We start from the raw sequence: 22,704 nt of genomic DNA, 5'->3' as shown, positions 1-22,704 counted from the left end.
TCAAATCCTAGTCGTACTTTGAAACCCACAAATTTCGTAATAGTAGATTCCGTCCTTCATAACCCCGATGTTGCACAAGAACGCGGAACATAAAACAGAACCTAGTCTTTATTTTTTGTAGTACGACTTTACAATGTAAGGTGACAAGTTTCTTTATTTATTTGACGTACACCGTTACAATAACGTTTCCACGTGCCCTATTTAAGATTTGTCTACGCCAAGGTAATTGAGGTTTGTTTACAATAAACATATTTGAACACCAAACAAAACTAAAGCATCACCTGCAACAAAATATTGAACACATCCAGGAGGTAAATTGTCTTCCGATTCCCCTTCTCCTGCTCTGCTAGCTACGTAATTTTGACGTTCCCAATTTGAACGAGGCGTTTCCGGTGGATACTGCAAAAATATATAAAATATTCCAGTTAAAAGTAAGAAACATACAGTATAAGATGTCCATATTTCACACTAAACACCAGAGAAGGCAAAAGAATAACGAAGTGGGACTCACCTTTATACCTTCCAATATTCACAAAAACCGTTCTACTTTCGATTCATGATGTAAGCCACCTTTCGGAAGCAAAAAAGAACAAGGAATAAGAGGGTAGTCGAAACCATGTAGAGTAAAATTTACAAAAAAAAGTACACCCACATCAAACGTCCACCTTTGTACACTTTTATCCCACGAACTTCCTCCTGGTAATATGGTCCGAGTACACGCCTTCGACGCGGGACACCAGAGTTCGATTCCTGGTGGGAGAGTTCATATAGTTCGGATCCCACGTAAAGCGATAGGCCTACGTTTCATATAGTCTCCGTGCTGAAAGAAACTACAAATCAGCTAACCAACTTCGCAAAATTTTATGTCATGTTGTTATTGATTTATTTATGTTAATTTTATTTCACATAATTCCGATTACTGTTTTATTCCTTGTCGTATGTTGCCTCTAAAACATGGCTCATACTACAACTGAAACTATTAAGGCTTTCCGTGAATTTTAGAAGCTATTGAAACGAGTTTCACTGTAAGATATCCAATGTCTTTTTCTGACCCATAGACTTCCAATTAAAATTTGTGCATCTACAGGACCTTTTCAATATATACCATCCACTGTAATTAAACATCTTAAGCGATTCCTGTAACTAAACCTAAAAAGCATCTTCACTTAGATGAATATCATTTTGTAGTTAGATAAAACATACTGTCTGACATTCGCTATATTAACCAACATTACCCTGAATTGCAAATAGTACAAAAAGTTAAATATGCAAAAGTACTAGTGAAAATAACAAATCCTTGTTACCTCTAAATGCGTTAGAAAGTTGAAATTCTCTATATTTCGTTAACTGGCTTCTGTTTACTTGGCCATGCAGAATTTTTCCTCACAATTTTCTAAACTGCTAACTATTTTATCTTTCTTTTGCTTCTGATGTGCGGGAAAAAGAAATTCCTCTTCTGGTAGTAAGAATAAATAATTAGTAAACCTGCAGAGACGCTAAAGTTGAGAAACTGGATAATAAAAACACTGAACATCAACATAAGATGGCTGCTATAATTAAAAAGACGAAACAGCAGTTCAAAAATTCTGAGAAGAGATTCTGCGTGACGAAGTTAACAGAAGCCAGTTAACGAAATATAGTAGAGGATTTTAACTTACCAAAACACTAACAGATAACAACTGTTTTGATATTTATTATAAGTTACTACGGGAAAAAATAGAGACTTTAACAAATCTTAGTTTTTATTAAAATCTATTTCTTTGCAATAGACATAATTTTTCCTTTTTTTTATGAGACTGGTAATAACAACAGTTGGCTTGACATTTGTATACGAATTAAAATAGGAAGAGGAGGAATATTAAAAACTAATAGAACAAAGCTACAAAAGGACATTTACTTCAGATGGTCAGCAGGAACGAAATTACCTTCAAAAGTTCTCTTCAACTGTAATGTTACAATATAACCACGTAAACCACCAAACATTCCATGTAAAATTGCAGACATATTTTGTACCCTTTAGCACATAATTATTCATGTGGCCGATACATTTATAGGTAGTTCCAAGTGAGATTCTACTTTAGGACACAAAATACGAGGGAAATCCAGAAAGTAAAGCCTCTAAGCCAACTATTTGGCCAATAGTACTGCACACATTTTGAACTGTTTATCATTAATGCACTGATTTTTAAGCTATAGAATGCCACTCGTTTCATCTTCCTACCTCTTCTCGTTCCAGAGTAATGGAGCAATCCATGGTATCCAGTGGTGACGTTCGGTTGAAACAGTGGGCTGTCATTGAATTTCTGGCTGCGAAAGGTTGTGCGCCCAGGAACATTCATCGCCGGCGACAAGTCATGGATATACCATTACGATCCGAAAATGAAGTGTCAGTCGGTGGAGTACTGCCACACATCCTCTCCTCCGCCAAAACAATTAAAATTGTCCCATCTGCTGGTAAAGTATTGTTAACACTGTCTCATCCTGCTTATAGTCCAGATCTTGTGCCCTGCGACTCTTGGTCCTTTCCTAAACTTAAGGATGACCTTAAGGGCCAACGCTACAGTTGTGACGCGGAGGTGGAAGCACCAGTTAGGCAATGGTGTCGCCAGCAGCCACCACAATTCTTCGTCAACGGCATGAAAAATCTTGTTTCGCGTTGGCGCAAATATGTTGCTCGCAATGGAAACTATGTTCTAAAATGACACCACCATTGGTAGCTGATATTGCAAGCTTTCCACTGATTCCTATATCAGTGCTATCTGTCAAACATACATCAAGGTATCACCTTGGAGGCATTACTTCCTGAATCACCCCTTAGTCAATTTGCCATTGTGATGCAAAAAATTAGTTCATAAATAGCTTAGAAAATAGGATAGAGAATCCGAGGAGTCCCTTCGTAGGGACTACCTGGAACCATTTCATCTCAACATCGTAAAAAATTTAAGTAATACATTAGTGTCTGACCAGGATATCAAAGTGAATTTTATCTCCCATATCTCCAAATTAAATGAAGTATTTTATCTGGCCATACTGCCCAACCACACAATAGTTTTATACTACTGGCCCGAGATGTGTGTTTTCATATTATATATATATATCAGGGCGCAAAATTTCAAAGTCAGACGCACTCGTCAATACAAAAATGATGGTAGCCAGTACCTCTCACGTACAAATTATGAGAGGTCTCTTTCCCCCCCCCCCCCCACGGCCTTTGGTTTGACAAAGAAAGAGATTACATAAGCGCATAAAATTTCAAAGCCGGAAAATTAGATTCACGATAATCAATTTTGAATTACACAATTATACACATCTTAAAAAATATCTTATGTTGTAAGACTTCACGTTTGTGTAACGCTCCCTCTGCACTGAAGAACCAGTTATCAGTTGCAGTTTTCGGATCAAAGTCCTTAAGAAAAGGGCCATTGATGGAAATTGCCAGCAAATCATCCAGTATGTCAGTCTTTAGTAAATTCCTGTAGGCAGCCTTAACTGTTGTGACTGCTAAAGCAGTCCTCACAGGTAAAACTGCACAAAATATGACAATTGGAAGAAAATCTGGGAATCTCATAATGAAGTTTTTACTGTAAATCTTTTTCAGTGTCTGATTCAACGCCAAAGAAGAAAACAAAAGTTTTGAAGACTTCATATTCGGTGGCAATTCGAAGACTTCACATTTCTCACTCAGTGGCAATTATTTTCCTGCGAAACGGAACTGGACAGACCTGTGCATTTAGGCAGAAACCATTCCTACTGAACACTGGTCGCCAGCTCTAAATTTCTAGTCGCTAATGGCGACCGGAAATTTTGCCTCCTTATATATATATATATATATATAACCTAAAATAACTTGGGATTCCTGGGGTTAATTATTACATTTAAATATTGTCCGTTTCTCATTGTTAAACATCATAAAATATTTTACCTTGTACCTAACGTAATTTTCTAAATAAGGAAAACAATGTCAACAAGGAAACGAACAAATTTATGAAGGAAAACCAGGCATGTTGTTTGCATCGACAAACAGAACAACAGAAGTAATCACACGGAAACGGCTAGACGAAGAAAACGAGTAAACATATTTGGTCTAGGAATTAATTCGTGCGGGTGGACAAGAGATGGCGCAACGAACGGAGCGTCCCACAGTTCCGTGTATCCACACATGTGTTGCAAACCCCTGTCATCGCGTATCGTTCGTAGTATAGGGCAGTGGATTAAAGCGTCAACAACACCAGTTTGTAGTTAAGTGAACATGGCGCAATTTGTGCCTGATAAAGTGTTTTTGCGGGGTGTCCTGCTGCATTACTTTAACATGCAGAAAAGTGCGACTGAAAGTCATCGTATTTTGGTGGAAGTGTATGGTGACCATGCTCTAGCTGAGCGAACGTGTCAGAAGTGGTTTGCACGGTTTAGAAGTGGTGATTTCGGCTTGGCAGACCAAGAGCGAGCTGGACAGCCAAAAAAATTTCAAGACGAAGAATTGACAGCATTGCTCGAGCAGGATTCGTGTCAAACGCAGGAACAACTTGCAGCAGCATTAGGCGTTGATCAAACAACAGTCTCCAAACGCTTGAAAGCCATGGGAATGATTCAAAAGATGTCACATTGGGTTCCACATGAATTGAAAGACAGAGACGTTGAAAGACGAAAAACCATTTGCGAATTGCTGCTTCAACGACAGAGCAGAAAGGGGTTTCTGCATCGAATTATTACGGGTGATGAGAAGTGGATCCATTACGAGAAACCTAAACGAAAAAAGGCCTGGGTGAAACCAGGTGAACCAGGTCCATCACAACCAAAACGAGATATTCACTGTGCAAAGGTTATGCTGTGCATATGGTGGGATATGAAAGGTGTGGTGTACTATGAGCTGCTGCAACCGGGTGAAACTATGAATGGAGAACGTTATCGACGACAATTAATGCGTTTGAAGCAAGCTCTGGCCAGAACACGACCAGAATGGGAGAACAGACATGATAAACTTATTGTTCAACATGATAACGCTCGCCCACATGTCGTAAAACCGGTCAAAACCTATTTAGAAAATGTCGGATGGGAAGTTTTACCCCACCCGCCGTATTCACCAGACGTTACTCCTTCGGACTACTACTTGTTCGATTGCATGAACAACGATTTGATTGGACAGCGGTTTACTTCTTCAGAAGATATCGAAACATGGGTCTCTGACTGGATCGCTTCCAAGGATGAAGACTTCTTTCGCCACGGAATCCGTACATTGCTTGACAGATGGGCGAAAGTGGTGGCTAGCGATGGACAATATTTTTCTTAAGGTATTTATGTATTTTGTGTTTGTACCACAGCTTCAATGTGTGCGTACCAACCGCACGAATTAATTCCTAGACCAAATATTTTTGACTCGAGCTGGCTTCTCACTATTCCATTTCTATTGAAATACGCATCCTACAGAAGAAGGGAGCAAGAAGGTTCACATACACTTTTCAAATAGTTTCCATAAACCTATTTCGCCCTGCGAGAACAAGCGTTCAACTAGTAGGTATATATTAATGTAAAACAAATACAACGCCTTGAAAGACATACTTCGTTGAACAAAATAAATAAATTACCTGTACAGACGTCGGTTTAATCATTCTTCTATCATACAATCTAACGTAGGGGTCGTTTGCTCCAACTGCTAAATATTCTGGACGAAGTGGATTGATTGCAAGGCATTTGGCTTCAGCGTAACGTCCCAAGTGATTCAGAAGATTCACGAGGACATTATTGACTTCAGAAGAGCATGTATGTGGAGTGCGAAGGTCAAACTGCCTGTTGAGAAATAAAATATTCGTACGATTACCAAAGCACAAAATAAATAGAGCCATTCCACACTACGTCAACCACTCAAACTCAAGACGTCCACCTTAGCATCTCAGACTTCTATGAAATTTAGTACATACAATCTACAATGATATATAAGAACATTTTTAAAATCCTTATAAAATTTCCAGTACGCTGGATTTCAATACTTTCCCTCTCAATCACGACTTGTACTGTTTAATTTCAATGATATTTATGTCGTTACAATCTTTCACTGCGAAGTGCTCAAAACCTTCAAGTACAGTGATCTTTCGGAGTCAGTAAAAAATTTAACCAGACGTAATATGTTTTTTTTAAAAAAAAAGTATTTTGTATTCCCGACAGACACTGTATACCAAGTTTTACGAAAATCTAAATTGGTGGGGTGGACATCTGTTTGGAGTGGACCTACTCTAAAATATAAACATAACGTTTACTTAATTAAATTTGTTACATGTTGTAATGTAATAAATATATCTAAAACCATTTTAAAACAGATATCTGTAAGAAGTGTTGCTGGGGAAGGACGCAGCAGAAACACATCAAAGGTTAAAGTAAGCATTTGGTGACAATATTTTAGCCCATACACAGACGGATAAATGGTTAAAACATTCTACACATGGCTGTATATCTGCTATTAATGGTTCCCGTTCAGGACGGCTTCAGAAAATTTTGCTGCTATATGGACTACAGTTCAGGAAGATCGTAAGCGGATAATTCACGATCACTGAGGGAATTATTGTATATGACGTGTCAGAGAATTAGTCCGAAGAATTCAACATGAGACAGGATTTTCCTGATGAATTCAACACGACAAATTGTGTTGCTGAATAACAAGTAGAGACAGCATAGCATGCATTTTTAGGAAATTATACTAATAACATGAACATGACCCAGATTTCCTAAGAGTATCATTGCAGAGAAAAAGTCTACCCAAGTTTAAAACGAAACCTCGTACAAATACGGCTCTCTCGTATCAAACATCAAGTCACAATATACATATAAATCTTTGAGTTTTACGTCCCACGGTTATGCCGGTTAGGCTAAAGGAGACGGTGATTATGAGAAATGAATGAAATGGCGGAATGGAGAAAGTGGGAGGAAACGGGAGAACCCCGAGAAAACCCACGCACACGGTGTTTGTCCACCACAAAGTTCACTTGGCGGGGGCTGGGATCGAACCCGGGACCCCTAGCACCAGAGGTGAACGCTCTACCACTGAGCCACCGCGGCCCCAGTCACAATATAGAGAACATCCACCGATCAAATATTGTTTACCAACAATAACTGCGTCATTTAGGACAAAATCACTTGGCATATTGATTCATAAGGGATATACGAACTAACGGCGGTGTTTTGTTGTACTAACTATCGTTCGCTTGAACTGTATATACATCGAACATTATCGGATAGTACTTCGTAGTTCACATTATCACCTTTTATAGTGTACCGTAATTGAGTTATTTTACTAATATTTATTTGTTTTAGGTTTTTCGTGTGTTAGCTGTTTATTTCATTTTCGTGGTGAAAATTTTAATTGATTTACACTGGTGCTTCAATGTTAATGTAACGTAAGGATCATTTAATGCTAATAGTTCGGCAAAATCAGAATTTCGAAATTAGTATTGGAAAATTGATTATCCGCTCCGTACATATATTACAACGAAGTCTATGGTGGGACAAAGTCATAATGAATTCTTTCTCTATACATGGGCTGCTTAAATAGTTTCTGCAAACTACTATTAACAGGCATTAGTGTTCCGTTATCATAAAATTCGGAAGAGTAAATGCTTGCATATTTAAATTACCTTTGATCGTTTGTTTAAACCTTCGTTCATTTTTCACAGCAGTTTTCAAGCAGTACTTTTTGGAAATGAAACTTTCTCGTGAACACTTTCCGGCAATTTCTTTATGATTTCAGATGTAGTTTAATACCTAAACAATGCATCGAGCAACTTCATTTGGCTTTTGAGGTTGAAGCAACATCCAATTTCCGAATTTCAGCATAGTTACACGATTCTCTGTGATGAATTTCGTGAATATTGTCATCCACGTCTGTTGTTGCTAGTGATATGTATGCTATATGTGAAATGATTGAGAGAAATAGGCATATGACATACCGTGAGATTCAGGCATTCTTCAACACTGACATGAAAACAATACATACGATTTTGTATGCTCATCTAAACGTACGAAAACTTTCAAGCTGTTGGAGCCCATACAACTTGACTGAAGCTCAAAACCAGGCTCGTATCGATTGGTGTTAAGAAATGCTCTAAAAATGTTATCAAAGTAAATCAAATTTCGTGTACTATGGACACTCATGTCCAAAATGAATGTCGCATATCTATAACTGTCTTCTTGTAAGAATATAATTTGATAATGATTTTGCAGGGTACTTTTAATACTGATACTATGTGTATAATCGAGAAATGTATATTTGTGGTAAATTTCATAGGAAAAGAATTATAAATACGAAAACTAGAATGAGTGAAACAAAATGTTGATAAATGTATAAGAAAGTTTTATTTTCGTTTTATATTCTAATTTACTGCTCTTCTGACATGAAATTTGGTACATACATGTCCTTGTCATTATATACATACTAATATTATAAGAAATACCGGACGAATTCGTCATCAAATTATATTTCTACAACAACATATTTATAAACATGCGACAATAATTTTGGACATGAGTGTACATCGTTAAAAGGGTCGAAATTTGCATCTTCATACGAACTCGAAACTAAAGGGCAATCCATTGTTTGGGTGTTCCAAAGTGAGCAGAAACCAACTAAAGTTGTTCGTTCGAAGGGGTTGCCAAGAAAAAAAAATATTGCCTGTTTCTTCGGTTGTAGTGAACATGTGGCAACCATAGCTCTAGATGCTCGAAGGGCTGAAGATACTGAGTGGTATACAACAATTTGTCTCCCAGAAGTCATCAATGAATTGTGTAAAACAAACCTAAATCGTCGCATCATTCTTCATCATCATAACTCTAGTTCCCATTTAGCACAAAAAACTTGATTTTTTTGTCCAGTACAAATGTCGAAATAATGAGTCATTGTCCGTGTTCACCTATTTTTCATCTAATGTCTTCTTTTTTTTCATATGTACGAAAAATAAGGTATGTGATGAGGGATTTGTATCGCCTGAAGCAGCTCTTTATGCATTCCGAACAGTGGTTTATGAAGTGCAGCCTCAGAGAGTAAAACAATATTTTTAAAATTGGTTTCGGCGCATGCAAAAGTCCATCGATCTTACTTCGAAAAGCAATAGAGCCATTTCCAGAATTTCATATGTCTTTCTTCACATTGATTGCAGAAACTTTTCCAGCAGTCCTCGTATATATCTAAAATGCACATTACAGTGTATTTTCCCCTTATAGTTTTGTTTATTTATTTACTTTAGAACATTACTAGTTTGAAGTCATCGGACAACATTGTAAGTGTAGTAGTCATGTTAATCCATTGTGTGTGAATAACAGTCAGTATCTGAAATACCTGGACGATTGTGTATTATTCAAGTAACTGGTTTCAAGCGTCTCCATATAGTGGGGCTGTGAGATGCCCAGATTTGCCGCTCGTGGGGTTGTGACATGTCAGGAGTTCATCAGTGATGTACACGAAGGAGGAAGAGGCTTGTGCGACGCACCAGCCAGCACTTGGACAGAAGGATCATTCGGGATGCCCTAACATATAGAAAGGCAATCAATAGTGCAATAAGCGCTACGGCATCCCCTCCCCCATGTTAGCGTAACAACACTTCACAATTTCGTGCCCTCTTCCCTAATCTGGTAGTTGAAGACTACCTGCTTTCGGCACACGAGGTTCCGGCTCCGATTTCCAGTTGTAGATTATCGAACGCACTACAACGATTCAGATTCCATTTTAAACTGTAGGTCTCGAATTATATAGACCCGCTGCTGATGAAGGATGTACATACAAATAAATTACACAACATCGGTAGTACCTGAAGAGACTACAGTGGTATTGAGTGATAGAGAGCTATTTCAGTCTCGGAGACAGCAACGACGGCTGCAAGTACGGAGACATGCAGGTAAGTAGGTAAATCCAGCGCTATGTTCGTATTCGCGATATAGAACCAATACCTAGCACTTTGATAGAGGATCCATAAGTAACACATTCTGTTCGCCTTTGATCTTCATTCAGGATACATTCGTGACATACTCAATCCTGCCCTTCTATTATATCTGTGAATTTGCAGACCCTTACCTTCCAGTCCCATACCGCCAAGCAAACTTCCAGAGTTCTCCAGTCGGCATTAGCCTTCTACTCTAGTCTACTATGTAGATATATTGAAACATATCAGGGCAATAAGTGATTGGATTATTCAATATATTGTATGGAAGAAGAAGTTAGTTTTGATCTAAGAAGTGTTACGATTACCGATGACAGTGTTGCGGCATTGATTGAAAAAAAATCAGGAATGGACTGAATATATTGAAGGAATTAGGTAAAAAATAAGTATTTAATCATATGAATTGTGGGTGAAATATGTAATGGTGCAAACATAATAAAGGCGTATAGATGAAACAGAATTATTGCTTTGGGCCTTTACTGTAATCTGGGTCTTTTGAATTACCATCATTCTGAGAAGTTATCATCACAGCAACTACCAAAATGGGGTTCCAAAACTTACCAGCTACGTCAACCTAAAGCAAGCGCATATATCATACTCCCAGTAAGACATTTAGCATCTATATGACCGACCATTTGGCCGACTAGGTGTTTACATGTGCTACTACGGTATTAGTATGGGAAAGGTCTGTGAATTCGTCCTGGGCGTTCTTAAATTCGTTTCCAACATACAATTTATTTAATGTACGTACAAGACAGTCCGTTTTTGAAGATCCACAATGTATTGTTTTACAAATTACACTTTACTCTAATGATATTAAAGGTTCATGATTTGTAATATTAATGGCGAATAGCGACTTTAAATACCAGTGAGAGTGGTAGTGATTCCAAAAGTTATTACGTAATTTAGTTACCCCAAGTCATAGAAGAGACATTATTTTACCCTTCTTACGACGATTAATAAAACAAAATCCTGATAAATATTTATGCATACAGATACTTATTAGCATACTATATATAAAAAGAAACGCTATAAATACTGAGATTTCATTACTCATCTCTCTGCTCCCAAAGTAATTCATTCTATCTTCGAATATATTCGATAAGTTTCTAATCTTTCTTACTTATTCAGGTACAGAGAGATCAGTACTAAAACCTTTTATATACACACTGTGCTCTGCGCGCCAAATTCAATACAAGCTACTAAGTATTTTATGATATTTTTGATAGAACATTTAAACTGAAAAGTACATGATGTATCGAAATCGTACATACATCTCGTTGTAATCTCTACTGCCTGTTCAGTGCGTTCAATACTATACCACGCAATGAGAACAAACTTGTTTCATTAGAGTCAAACTAGGGGCTAGGATAAGTATGTTCAGGGTAGGGTTTTAAATTAGCAATTTGAGAGAAACAATTATCGGATTATTTCCATAATATGGAAGCATTGCTTTACACATTTTAAATTAACAATGAACTTTATCACACAAAAATACAAATTTATTTGTTCTTACCAAAATTTCCAACCTGACCATCCCTGTTAATTCACTTATATCTGACGATGACATAAAACAAAGTTTCTTCAACAAAAAGCTCACTACTGTTTGTGAAGCAATTACTAATCGGCTTTGCCTTCCACAGATGTACGGCTCCATGTATCCCTTAGCAAGCGTGACTCATCGTGAGATTCAGGAAACTATTTTGAAATAAAACACACAAAACTAAATGTGTTTGGTGAAGACTTTATTATAAACCGGAAGAATAATCGATACCATTTATTTTTTGAAGATTATTTCATTTAAATGTTAGTTAGAGCTAAGTGGTCCATTCTAAAGGTCTAATTTTCAACTACCTGTTCGAGCATAATGACCGGAATCTGGGGAAAACGCGAGTAATGTTTGCTTCCAAGGCCTTAATCCAAGCTGGCTTCTCCGCGGAGATCTGAGATTTCACGTTACCTAAAGAAAATAATCCAGAGTTGAGATATCACACGACTAGGAGGCCAATTCACCGGTCCAAATGTCAAGTCACCTGCTCACCAAAACGATTTCTCAGTAAGTCCATTGTTTCACGTGTTGTATGGCAAGTAGCGTCATCTCTTTGAAACCAGATATCACCGATATCACGGGCTTGAATTTCAGGTAGCAAATGGTCTGGTATCATGGCGCAATAGCGGGTACATTGACTATTAAATTCCGGCTATCCTCATTTTTGAAGAAATATGGACCGATGATTCCGCTATCCCCTAAACCACACCAAACTATGCATTTCTCTGGTTGTAATGGTAGCTCTAGATATTCTTCGGGTTGTTCATCAGTCCAAATACGGCAATTTTGCTTATTAACGTATCCATTGAGCCAGAAATGGGCCTCATCACTGAACAATTCTGCGATAAAATAGCGGATCTTCACCGAGCTGTTCCAGAACCAATTCACCGGAAACCCCGACGCAAATGAAAGTCTGGAGGCTTCAATCCTTGCACGAGTTGAATTTTGAATGCTTTTAAACCAAGACATCACACAAATACGCGAAGTTGTTGCATACGACAAACCAACCTGTTGAGAACGGCATCGAATCCACTGTCCACAGTCATGGCGCACACTCTCAGCTACTACCGCTATGTTCTCTTTGTCATGTGCTGTACGAGGTCTATTCGATCGCTGACCATTCAATAATGTAAATTCGGTTTGAAACTTTTTGATGATATAGGCAATAGAACGTTCCGGGGCAGACTATTCCGACCGTATGCTGCTCTAAGTTCACGAAAAACTTGCTTCACAGAGCGCTGATCGTAATACAGCTCCACAATTTGGAGACACCGTTCCGGTGTAAGTATTTTCTTGATGAAGTGGTATTCAACATCGAGTTACACTGCAATGACATCTTGACATGAATCATACGTGATCTGTTAACAAAAATCCCTATTGGAAAAAGTACCTCACGATGAATCACCCTTTATCTACACAATCATAATGCTCACATTACAGTTCCATCTTCCGCTGCACTCCAGAACATGTATGGCACATTAGGAGCTGTGGCAAGACGTTTCACTCGTCCCGTATGACAGCTGCAAACGTGAGTTGTTTCCCCTAAAGATACATCATGGATTCGAATTTTGCAATCACCAGCACCAGTCATAACAGTGTTGTCACTTGATTTGGGCAAGAACTACAATAAGAGAAAAACATATAATGTAGACATATAGAAACTAACTATATAGTTTGCCATAACTAACCTTCGAGGAAGGCAGTGATCATCAGTAATTTTAAAATGAACTAATCTTTCCACCTTTAGTAGAGGACTTTTTTACTGCATTTTATTTTATTTATTTATTTTTGCTTTGTTTTGTTTTTACCCAGCATCCAGGAAATGAATATCAAAACAACGAACTTTCAGGGCTTCTTTCGCCCGTTCATCGACATATCTTCTGCTATGGTACCAACTAATACAGTAATTTCTGTTCTTCTGTAAACAACACTGCACTTAAATTTTACATCTTTAATCAACATATTTAGATAGTATGGATTAAACATTTATTTTTCTCTTTGCCAAGATTTTCTATTAAGAAAAATCAGAAAACTTAATAGGACTAGAACCTATGCCAGAGTCTTCAAGTTAGTTTTGACTTTGTATAATGTAATTCATTTTATTGGGTTCATTTGATAAAGTCATCTTCACAGTCAAACAAGTCAAATGGCTTCACAGAAAATAGAAGCCGAAACTATATATACGAAATTAATCCTAGATGTGACCTGTGGAACCTTATGTAGGTCTTCACAATTATTTAAATATATAATTTCTATTACGTATTTGATAGTCTTCTAAATTTTCCGTCAATAAGGGCATCAGATCGAACTCCACAATCAACGTACTAGCAACATCAAAATATATTTATCTTTGAATGAGCAAATCATTATATACGATTTTACGAAGAAACAGAATATCAGAAGGAAAAAAATTGTCAAACCAAAGAGTAGTTCCCTCCACAGAACACATGGAAATCAATGCATGGAGATAACATGTTTGTTCATGGGAGTTTACTTAGTGGGCTCCACAGGATTAAATTACAATTACAGTACGCTCCACAGAAAGCAATATCAAATATTCAACTATTCACAAGGCTGTTTCAGATGTGTTGAGAAGTATCAGAAAAGAAGCGATCCCAGCTCGTGATGGACACCTGCAGAAACAATGTCAGCTGTAGAAGAAGGGGTTCAAAAACCGTTAGTTGGTGAGCTGAATATTTTTTTATCAGTCTGGAAAATTTTTTAACAAAGATCAGATAGAGGTCACAAAAGTGACAAATATATATATATAAACCCTTCGTCATGAAATTTTTTACTAGAACAGAACTCCCGTAACAGCAATGTATTAAGAGTCCCTTTTTTCCCGACCAACCACTCCTCTCGATCAAGGACAATCAGATAATAATATCCTCTTTAAAATGACTACTTTATTACAAACACAGGCTTCGTCAAATGAGATACTTGCATTAACAAACAGTAAGTCAAGTGATGTTAATGACTGAGTTGCTGGCTGAATGCTTGGCAGCCATAGAACTATTTGCAGTGGTGTCAGGTTTAAGAAAGAGTCGTATGTTCATGTAATCATGAAGCTTCTGATTATGGTCCTCCTAAGCGAGATATTTTACAGTAACTACAAACTCTACTTGTGACAGGAAAACTCTTTTAACAAAATTAAGTAGACGAAGGGAAAAATGCAATTCTAGGAATTCTTAGAAACCGATTACACAATCCTGTAAACAAAAACCAATTACTGTGAACTTCTTTCACAATGAATGAATGTTATATTCTTTGCTTCATTTTAAGTACAGTGTGTCTATGCATTAGATATACAAAAATAATCGTTAATTTGGAATAAAATGCATTACTTGCAGAAATGTTTCATACAATAGTAAAACCAGCAAAATCGTCAAATTTATGTTGATGTAGTTTGTGAATTTCAGACGCCTTCACAAGATACCTCGTACTGTGTGAGTGCAACATCAGTCACCTTAGGGTCGTACACGGGAGCAAAGCATGCATAGTGTTGTTTGTGGTTTAATATATCCCGATCGGCTACAACCGTTCAGAGAAATTTGAGGCCACGTTATCAAAGAGAGCCAGCCCAAAAACACTGTTATTGCATAAATACAATCGTTTTATCGATACTGTTGTGTAGCACAAAGGACGGTGAATCACGGTTGACCTGCAGTTTCTGAAATGACGGTCGAACAAGTGCAGCAGACATTCAGTATGTTTTTATGTAGTCCACGAGAAACAACTAGATGTGCCAGCTTAAACATTCCTAAACCTAAAGTATGAAATGTATTGCATACGAGAAAGAAATTCAATCTATACAAATTGCAAAGGTTACAGGCTTTGACTGACAATGACAAAGATGGTGAGGTAAATTTTGTGAAGAAATTGGAAAGAGAGTTGAGACTAATGATAATTTTCTGAACACAATTGTGTTTAGTGACGAAGCCACATTCCACACCAGCGCTTAGGTTCATTGAAATAATGTTCGGACATGGGTGAGCAAAATTCACATCACGTGATTAAACACGAACGGGATTCAACAAAGGAAAATATGGTTTGTGCGTTAAAAGTGAACAAAATTTACAGACATTTCGTCTTCCCTAAGCCCACTATCACTCGCATATCATTACTTAGAGAAGCTTGAGAATTATGCCAAGATATGGTGGAGATTTCACTTTCCAGCAAATTGGGTCAATTAGAATTCTCTCATGAAGTTACCGCCAATTTCAAACACGAAATGCTAAGGTAGATAGGTCGTGGTGAAACGATTCCGCTGTCACCTCGTTCGCCTGACTTGACCGAAGATTTCTCTTAGTTGGATTACATCAAAGAACTCGTGTTTGTTCTTCCTGATTTGCAGAAACGTCGATGGCTGTAAGACCGGATAACAAAAGCAGTTGTCACTACTTATGTAGACAAGATTCAACAGATTTGGTAGGAAATCTATGGTGGCTGGGACATCTGCCATGTAATTAAAGGCGTCTAAATTGAACACTTGTATAAAAATACATAAATAAATAAATAATAAAAAAAACTTGAAGATCTGCTGGTTTTAGTGCTGTGTGAAATATTTCTGTAGGTGATACATTTTCTTTACAATTAACAGTTACTTTTGTATAATACATGATGATAAGCCATTTGAAATCACCCAATTTCACCAAAAGGTTGTTCACAAAATTTAATTATTACTATTTTTTTTTTTTTTTTAATTTTTACATACAAAGATATACTACACTTAAAGAGTTGAAAACAAGTATTCATTTACCTTATAAATGGTCTTTCTTTTTCCGGCGGAGACTATATACGCCTGTAAGCCTATTTTGCACTTTACAAAGACTTGGAGCAAACACTGTAGCTCCGTTATTTTTAAAGATGTTGATTCTAAACAAAGACCATTTGAAAGAGAATTAAATGTACAAGATTTTACGTCCAGTACATATTTAAGCTTAGTACACTATAAATACCTTTAAAAATGTGTTGAAAGTTGGTGTGAGAAACGCAAATTGTCATTTTTGAAATTAAAACTTCGAAAGAAAAAATAAAACTCACTATTTTTTTAAAGTTATAAACTTCATTGTACACTATTTCCCTAAAAGACTGATACCTGAGAGTCCTTTTTTTTCAATAAGTTTTCAAACACTGCAATTTTTTTAAAAAATTGGCTATATTTAACTCTATGAAATCGACTATAGAATACCTCGAAAGGAACGCACTTAACGACTCTCAATTTTTCACAACAACCGTTATTTACGTGGTAACAAGTAGTTAAAATTTGATCCTTAAGACCTGACTAGTTTTTGAGTTGTGGGCTTTTAATACGGCAAAATCACAAGAAGTGGTGCGCTGTGCAAATATGATAAAAGCTCTGTTGTAAATCGAAGTAATACTTTAGTAACACTATCCTACATAGTATATATATTTTTCATTTACAGAATTCACACTTTAAGAAAAAACACAACATTGTTACTCCTTGTCTTTTTATCTTTTCACTGGTAAAACAAAGTCTGATTTCTGTACATGGATTTTCGTTGATATTGAAGCTTCGATCTTAGCAGTTATGACCCTATTGGTGATAATTTCCTTAGAACCTTACTAACTGGCACTTAAACTTGTCATCTTTAGAGTCATGTGGAAGGAAGTTATGGAGCCACATGGATAAAAAATAAATAAATAAATAAATAAATAAATAAATAAATAAATAAATAAAATAAAGAATAAAAAGACCACTTATTTTTTCAACTTTCTCGATTCAACATTTCTTGTCGTAAATACAACCTACTTTCAATGACGACATATTTTCTTCTGAAACTGCTACAGTGCTGCAATCAGTAAAGTCTTGTGAATGTGAGTATACATAAATCTGATTTTTGTTTGAGTTAAAGGTACAAATCTATAAATTCCCCTTGTCTGTCGAATTTACTTGAAAGAATGATATCTCGTATGTAATGTCATGCTGTTTGATTGCACTTCTTTTGACGGTACATAAATAAAACGAATGGAGAATTGTGATCAATGGAAGATATCCCAGCTTCAATACAAAGACAGCCGACTGGGGACCATTTGCCCATGCCGACTTTAAAGAAGTTTTATATATTTTTTCCCTTAAACAATAAGCTGAATAGGATCTCCTACTGATAAAGTGGTCTCGACTACTTTATGAATTGCATTATTCCTTAACAACCATTTCCTTCAAAACACTATTAACAAGTAGTTGGACTCAGTGAAATGTTATTACAATAAAACAACATGCCCAATCCAACCGAACTACATGTTTTAATATCTAACATGTATATAGTTACTTGCAAAATGACCATCAGTTTACTTGTCCTTTGGTTGCTAATAAGCTGAATATCGAACGAAAAAACAAGAAAAAAAACTAGTCATATTTCAGTAATCAAATTTTAACCACTTTTTACTACCAAAGTCATGACTGTTTTCTGAAAATCAGAGATTTTTTTAAGTATGTTCCTTTTGAGATATTTCAGGTTGAAAATAGTCGATTTTCGAAAAATCGTAATATTCCAAGACTCATAACAACAAAACGATTAGATTCTCAGGTCTCGAGATTATTTAGGGAGCAGTCTACTACGACGCCTGTACCTAAAAAAAAAAAAAAAAAGAAGTGTTTTTTTTTTTTTTTTTTTTTTTTTTTAAATTTTTAATTTCAAATATGACAAACTTTAACTTTCAACAACTTTCTTAAGGTATTTGTAGTGTAGTAGGCTTAAAAGTTCACAGGACACAAAATGTACATTTGTTTTTCATATGTTCTTGCTTGAAATCAATATCTTCAAACATAACGGATTTATGGCGTTTACCGCAAACCCTCGTAAAGTGCAAAATAAGCTCACGCGCCTATACAACAAAACAGTTTCTCAATAAGAAATTTTTTTTTTTTTATGTATCGATAATTGTACATTACAAACAGGAACTAAAATTAATAAGCTACAACCTAGTTGATTTTTTTTTTTTTTTTTTTTTTTTTTTTTGCAAGCAACCTCATCGGGAATCGAACCAGATTCAATCATACTCACGCCAACTGCAGATATACACTATTACAAGATAAATCTATACCACTTTCACTTTCTTTGAAGTTGATAAGCCACTTTTAATGTTCACATCATCCGGAGATTTTTTTCTGTAATCTTTTTGGTGCTCTGTGCACTCCAACACACAATTTTAGTTGAGCAAATCACAGAACACACTGCGCCTTCTCCTTAATCGTTGCTATCCTCTAAACTACTCACTGCTTGTTGTTAGTGAGACGTGCACATCATAATGTTCCTAATCCAAAACTTAAAATTATCACATTAACTTTGTAAATAAGGTACGGGACAAAAATAAACGGCCAAAATCTTTATTAGTTTTAATGGCATTTTAGGTCGTCTATTTCTGTTCCGTACTTTATTTCATGTTAATGGACTCTTCGTTCGGAATTCACAACACTTTCAAATCCGCCAGGAGTTAAAAAACAACAGATATATATCAAACTTGCACTGGAGCTTTTACTTCAGTTATAGAATTTGCTTCTCTATTTAATACGTCACGATAGCTTTAATTTTGTTTCTCTCATAAATGAAATACTAGCAAACATGAAATGTGAAATGTACATACAACTTAAATTATATTATTTTCCAAAATGTTTGTATTTCAATACTCGAACTCAAATTCTGATTAAACAATAGGTGAACAGAACGTAGTTAAAGCATATTTTTAAGTTGTCAAAATAACATTTGAACTAAGTACTATCAACAATCAAAAATATATGTTTATCAATAACGGTACTCACAATTTATAAATTCATAAATAAAATTTCACTGTACTTACCTTTACAGAAAATATGTTTCCATGATGACCAGTTTGTATAGAGTTAAGTTTTTTATGTTTGAAAGGATCCCACAGAATGACTTGTACGTCATCTGATGCAGATGCCAGTATCCTTTAATAAAAATAAAAAAACAAAATATTTAGCTACGAAACCAAAAGATTTGACTCTGTATTTTTAGAATTACGATTCTATATTTTGTCTCATTTCAGAAGATCTGTCTTCTTTAATACTTTGAGGTTGTATCACACGTACAGTACTGGTATTCACTAATGTAATCACCGTCAATTATGGGAAACAGGGTGTCAATACCATAATAACATAATAACTCTCTGTAATGTTTCTTCAATGTGTGTTTTTAGCCAATATTTCTATTGCTCTACCGGACACTTTTCGTCAGAGCAAAGGGTTTTAATTATTTTCCTATGAAGATCTTTAAGATAAATAAGATAAGTCCTTATATGAGGTATCCACAACCAGTAAGACAAATAACTGGTTGTGGATACTTTTTTTTTAAATTTATTTATTTATACAACGTACGTACATTAGTTGCATCAACTATGTGAAGAGCTGCACGGGAAGATTTAGGCCCTCTACCCTAACGAAAAATTGCCCGATAGAGCAACTGAAACATAGGCTAAAAAATACACATTGAAGGAACATTCCAGGTGAGTCATTATATTATTATTGAAAAAATGCGGGGCGCTTGAGTGAAAAATATTGTTCGATACTTGCTTAACGGTCTCATATCTTTGAAAGTGTTTCGTAGTTACAACTGTAACAGAGATCAAAACAAATGGTAATCAAACTGGATCATATCTGAGCTATAAGGTGGGTGAGGTAGGGTTCCCTGATCTTCTGCTGTATGTTTCGTGGGGGTATGAAGCATCTGTTATCGTGCAGCAGTAAGACCACTTTCCTATTGGAGACTGCAGACAGCCTTATTGCAATTTTATATATATATATATATATATATATATATAATAAAACTGAGAACAGTAGATTTCTTGGACCGCACGAACTGAGCACAGTAGATTTTCAGAGGTTCCTATATCTCGAGAATTCAGAATCTCATAATGAATTACACCTGGTACTCCCCCCCCCCCCCCAATACACAACAGCAATTTCTTCCAATGCAGATCAGGAATGTAGTTGTTTTTGGTGTGCCACAACTACTAACCATTGTCGTTTGCGCATGGATTGTAATAAACCAATTTTTAATACTTGTAATGGTCCTATCTACAAAAGCGTCTTTTTGGTGTCGAAATAAAAGGAACACACAAATGTTAATGCATTGCATTTCCTGGTACTCTGTAAAAGCATATGGGTCCCATTTTTTAATCCTGTTGGCTCCCCCGTAGCGTACAAATGCCCGAAAACTGTTCCGCGATTCAGGTCCGATGTTCCTTCTAATTCATTCAACTCTGTTATGGATTGTCTTCCCCTGTGGCTTGAAATTGTACTTGATTAACATAGGAAGATTATCTGGATATTGGAGCCTCTTGTAAAGAAGAACCATAACTTCGATTTTTTTACATTTACTTATTTATATTTTAATTACCTCTAATTGTCCTTACATTGATAGTTGTAGGATACATTTCATTAATACTGTCTGCTGCAGTCTTTTGTCGTTTCCTTACAGGACTTTGTAGAAAATACAATAGCGTTTATGTTCGTAGCTCAATAGATCACTGGTCGTTTTCGAACCACCACTCATACCACTGTTATCTAACTGTAGTACGCGGACCATACAAATATTTTCATGAGAAACACTCATGTGTGAGTCACATGACACCAGTTTCAGCTTTACAGAAAACAGAGTTGTCAGGGAAGACAGCACTTTTGAAATGACACATTAGTAAGACAGACAAATGTTAATTTTTTAAAAAATGCATTGTTGTCTATTCCCCAAAATTACACAAAGTAGCAACAGTTTGAAATCAATGGCGGTATAGTGTTGACATGTTTCCCAGATGTTAAGCTGGGAGAAAGGAGTCGGTGCCTCAACCCAAGGAAACTTGCATTAATACAGGGATGCAAAATTTTACTAGCCCAACAAGAAAGCTACTAGTCCACATTCCACAATAGAAATCATTTACTTACCTTCGGTATAATATCAAATACTCGCCCGCCCTATGAATCCCTGCATTAATATATATATATAAAAAGCACCTTATGGTCCTATACCATCATATCAATATTCTACTTTTGGTCTGTAAATCAAAACTACCTCCAAAGCTATGCGTAACAAAACACTGCTACTTAAACTAAACTATATGTACTCACGTCTGCACTACATATTCATTGAATTGAGCCTTTAAAATAATAACACTGGCCGACGTCAGTTTAGTTACAGAAAGGAAAACCTCTGATTCTGACTAATTTCAGGATGCTGAATTCGAAATTCATAGCCGTTCGTATTTTGGCGTTATGCATTGTTGCCAATTTTTACTACTCTTAGCTCGTATTTTGGCGTTATGCATTGTTGCCAATTTTGCCATTTTGTAGGGACGGCTTCAGTTGTCATCGAAGTAACCGGTCTGACAATGCTATTTGAGTAAGAAATAAATTAGATTTCACTCAGTTGGCGACAGATAGGACCCCCTTGTTGTTGGCATATATATATATATATATATATATATATATATATATATATAAAACAATGAATACCGGGAGGACGGGGATGATTGAAATGCTTGACACTTGTGTTCCTCCCCCTCCTTGGTTCGTTTTTAGACCACTGAAACCGGTTTAAAAAATAGGGTCTATATGGCAACAATGAGCGGCACGATGACGCAGGCAAAAAAGCGCCGACTACGCCGTTATTGCGTGGCTCAGTTTTGCTCTTATGCATTGCAGTAACTAATCTCTCAAGTGTTAAGTATTTTGTCGGGAGAATTGACTTGGAATTTTTACGTCAGTAACTTCAGTTTTATTTTACCGTATTTTTAGAACTGTTTCCCTGTGTTTTCAGTATCTTTTAGTGATTTTATGGAATAAATGGTTGTGCTGTTGTTTTAAGTTTCGCTTTCCTGTGCAAAATGTCAAGTTCTTCCCGCAGAGGATGTAAAAACTCACCGGACAGATTTTGTTATACATGTGGCGCATTTATGGTTAAGTCGCAGATTAGATCGACAAATGATGACGTTAGGAAAGCATATTATTATTATTATTATTATTATTATTATTATTATTATTTTTTTTTTCTGCAAGATCGGTGATCAACATAAAAGCTGGGCCCCTCATGTGTGTTGTTTGATGTGTTATGCGACTCTGCCTGGCTTAAAGGAACCAAACGAAGAATGCCTTTTGCTGTTCCGATGATATGGAGAGAACCCCGGAATCATTATGATGATTGCTATTTCTGTATGATGAATACAGCAGGAAGTAACAAGAAGGAACAACGTGCCATCGAATAC

General features: G+C 36.3%; 1 protein-coding gene across 3 annotated transcripts in view; it reads right to left on the bottom strand.

The window, feature by feature from the left end:
• Positions 1-22,704, bottom strand: part of adp (WD and tetratricopeptide repeats 1) — a 103,612-nt gene that overhangs the window by 68,136 nt on the left and 12,772 nt on the right. For all 3 annotated transcript variants that reach the window (XM_081728675.1, XM_081728690.1, XM_081728683.1), the window contains exons 4-7: positions 19,288-19,399; positions 12,900-13,087; positions 5,583-5,784; positions 282-399 (exon numbers count right to left, since the gene is read on the bottom strand). In XM_081728675.1, the coding sequence (XP_081584801.1) occupies positions 282-399; positions 5,583-5,784; positions 12,900-13,087; positions 19,288-19,399 (620 nt within the window). The remainder of the gene's footprint in view (positions 1-281; positions 400-5,582; positions 5,785-12,899; positions 13,088-19,287; positions 19,400-22,704) is intronic.

The sequence above is a fragment of the Thermobia domestica genome, chromosome 1 (assembly GCF_964235325.1).
Source record: "Thermobia domestica chromosome 1, izTheDome1.hap1.1, whole genome shotgun sequence".
Classification (NCBI taxonomy): Eukaryota; Metazoa; Arthropoda; class Insecta; order Zygentoma; family Lepismatidae; genus Thermobia; species Thermobia domestica.
Note: the sequence above shows the minus strand (reverse complement) of the source record. Positions and strands in the feature narration are given on the sequence as shown.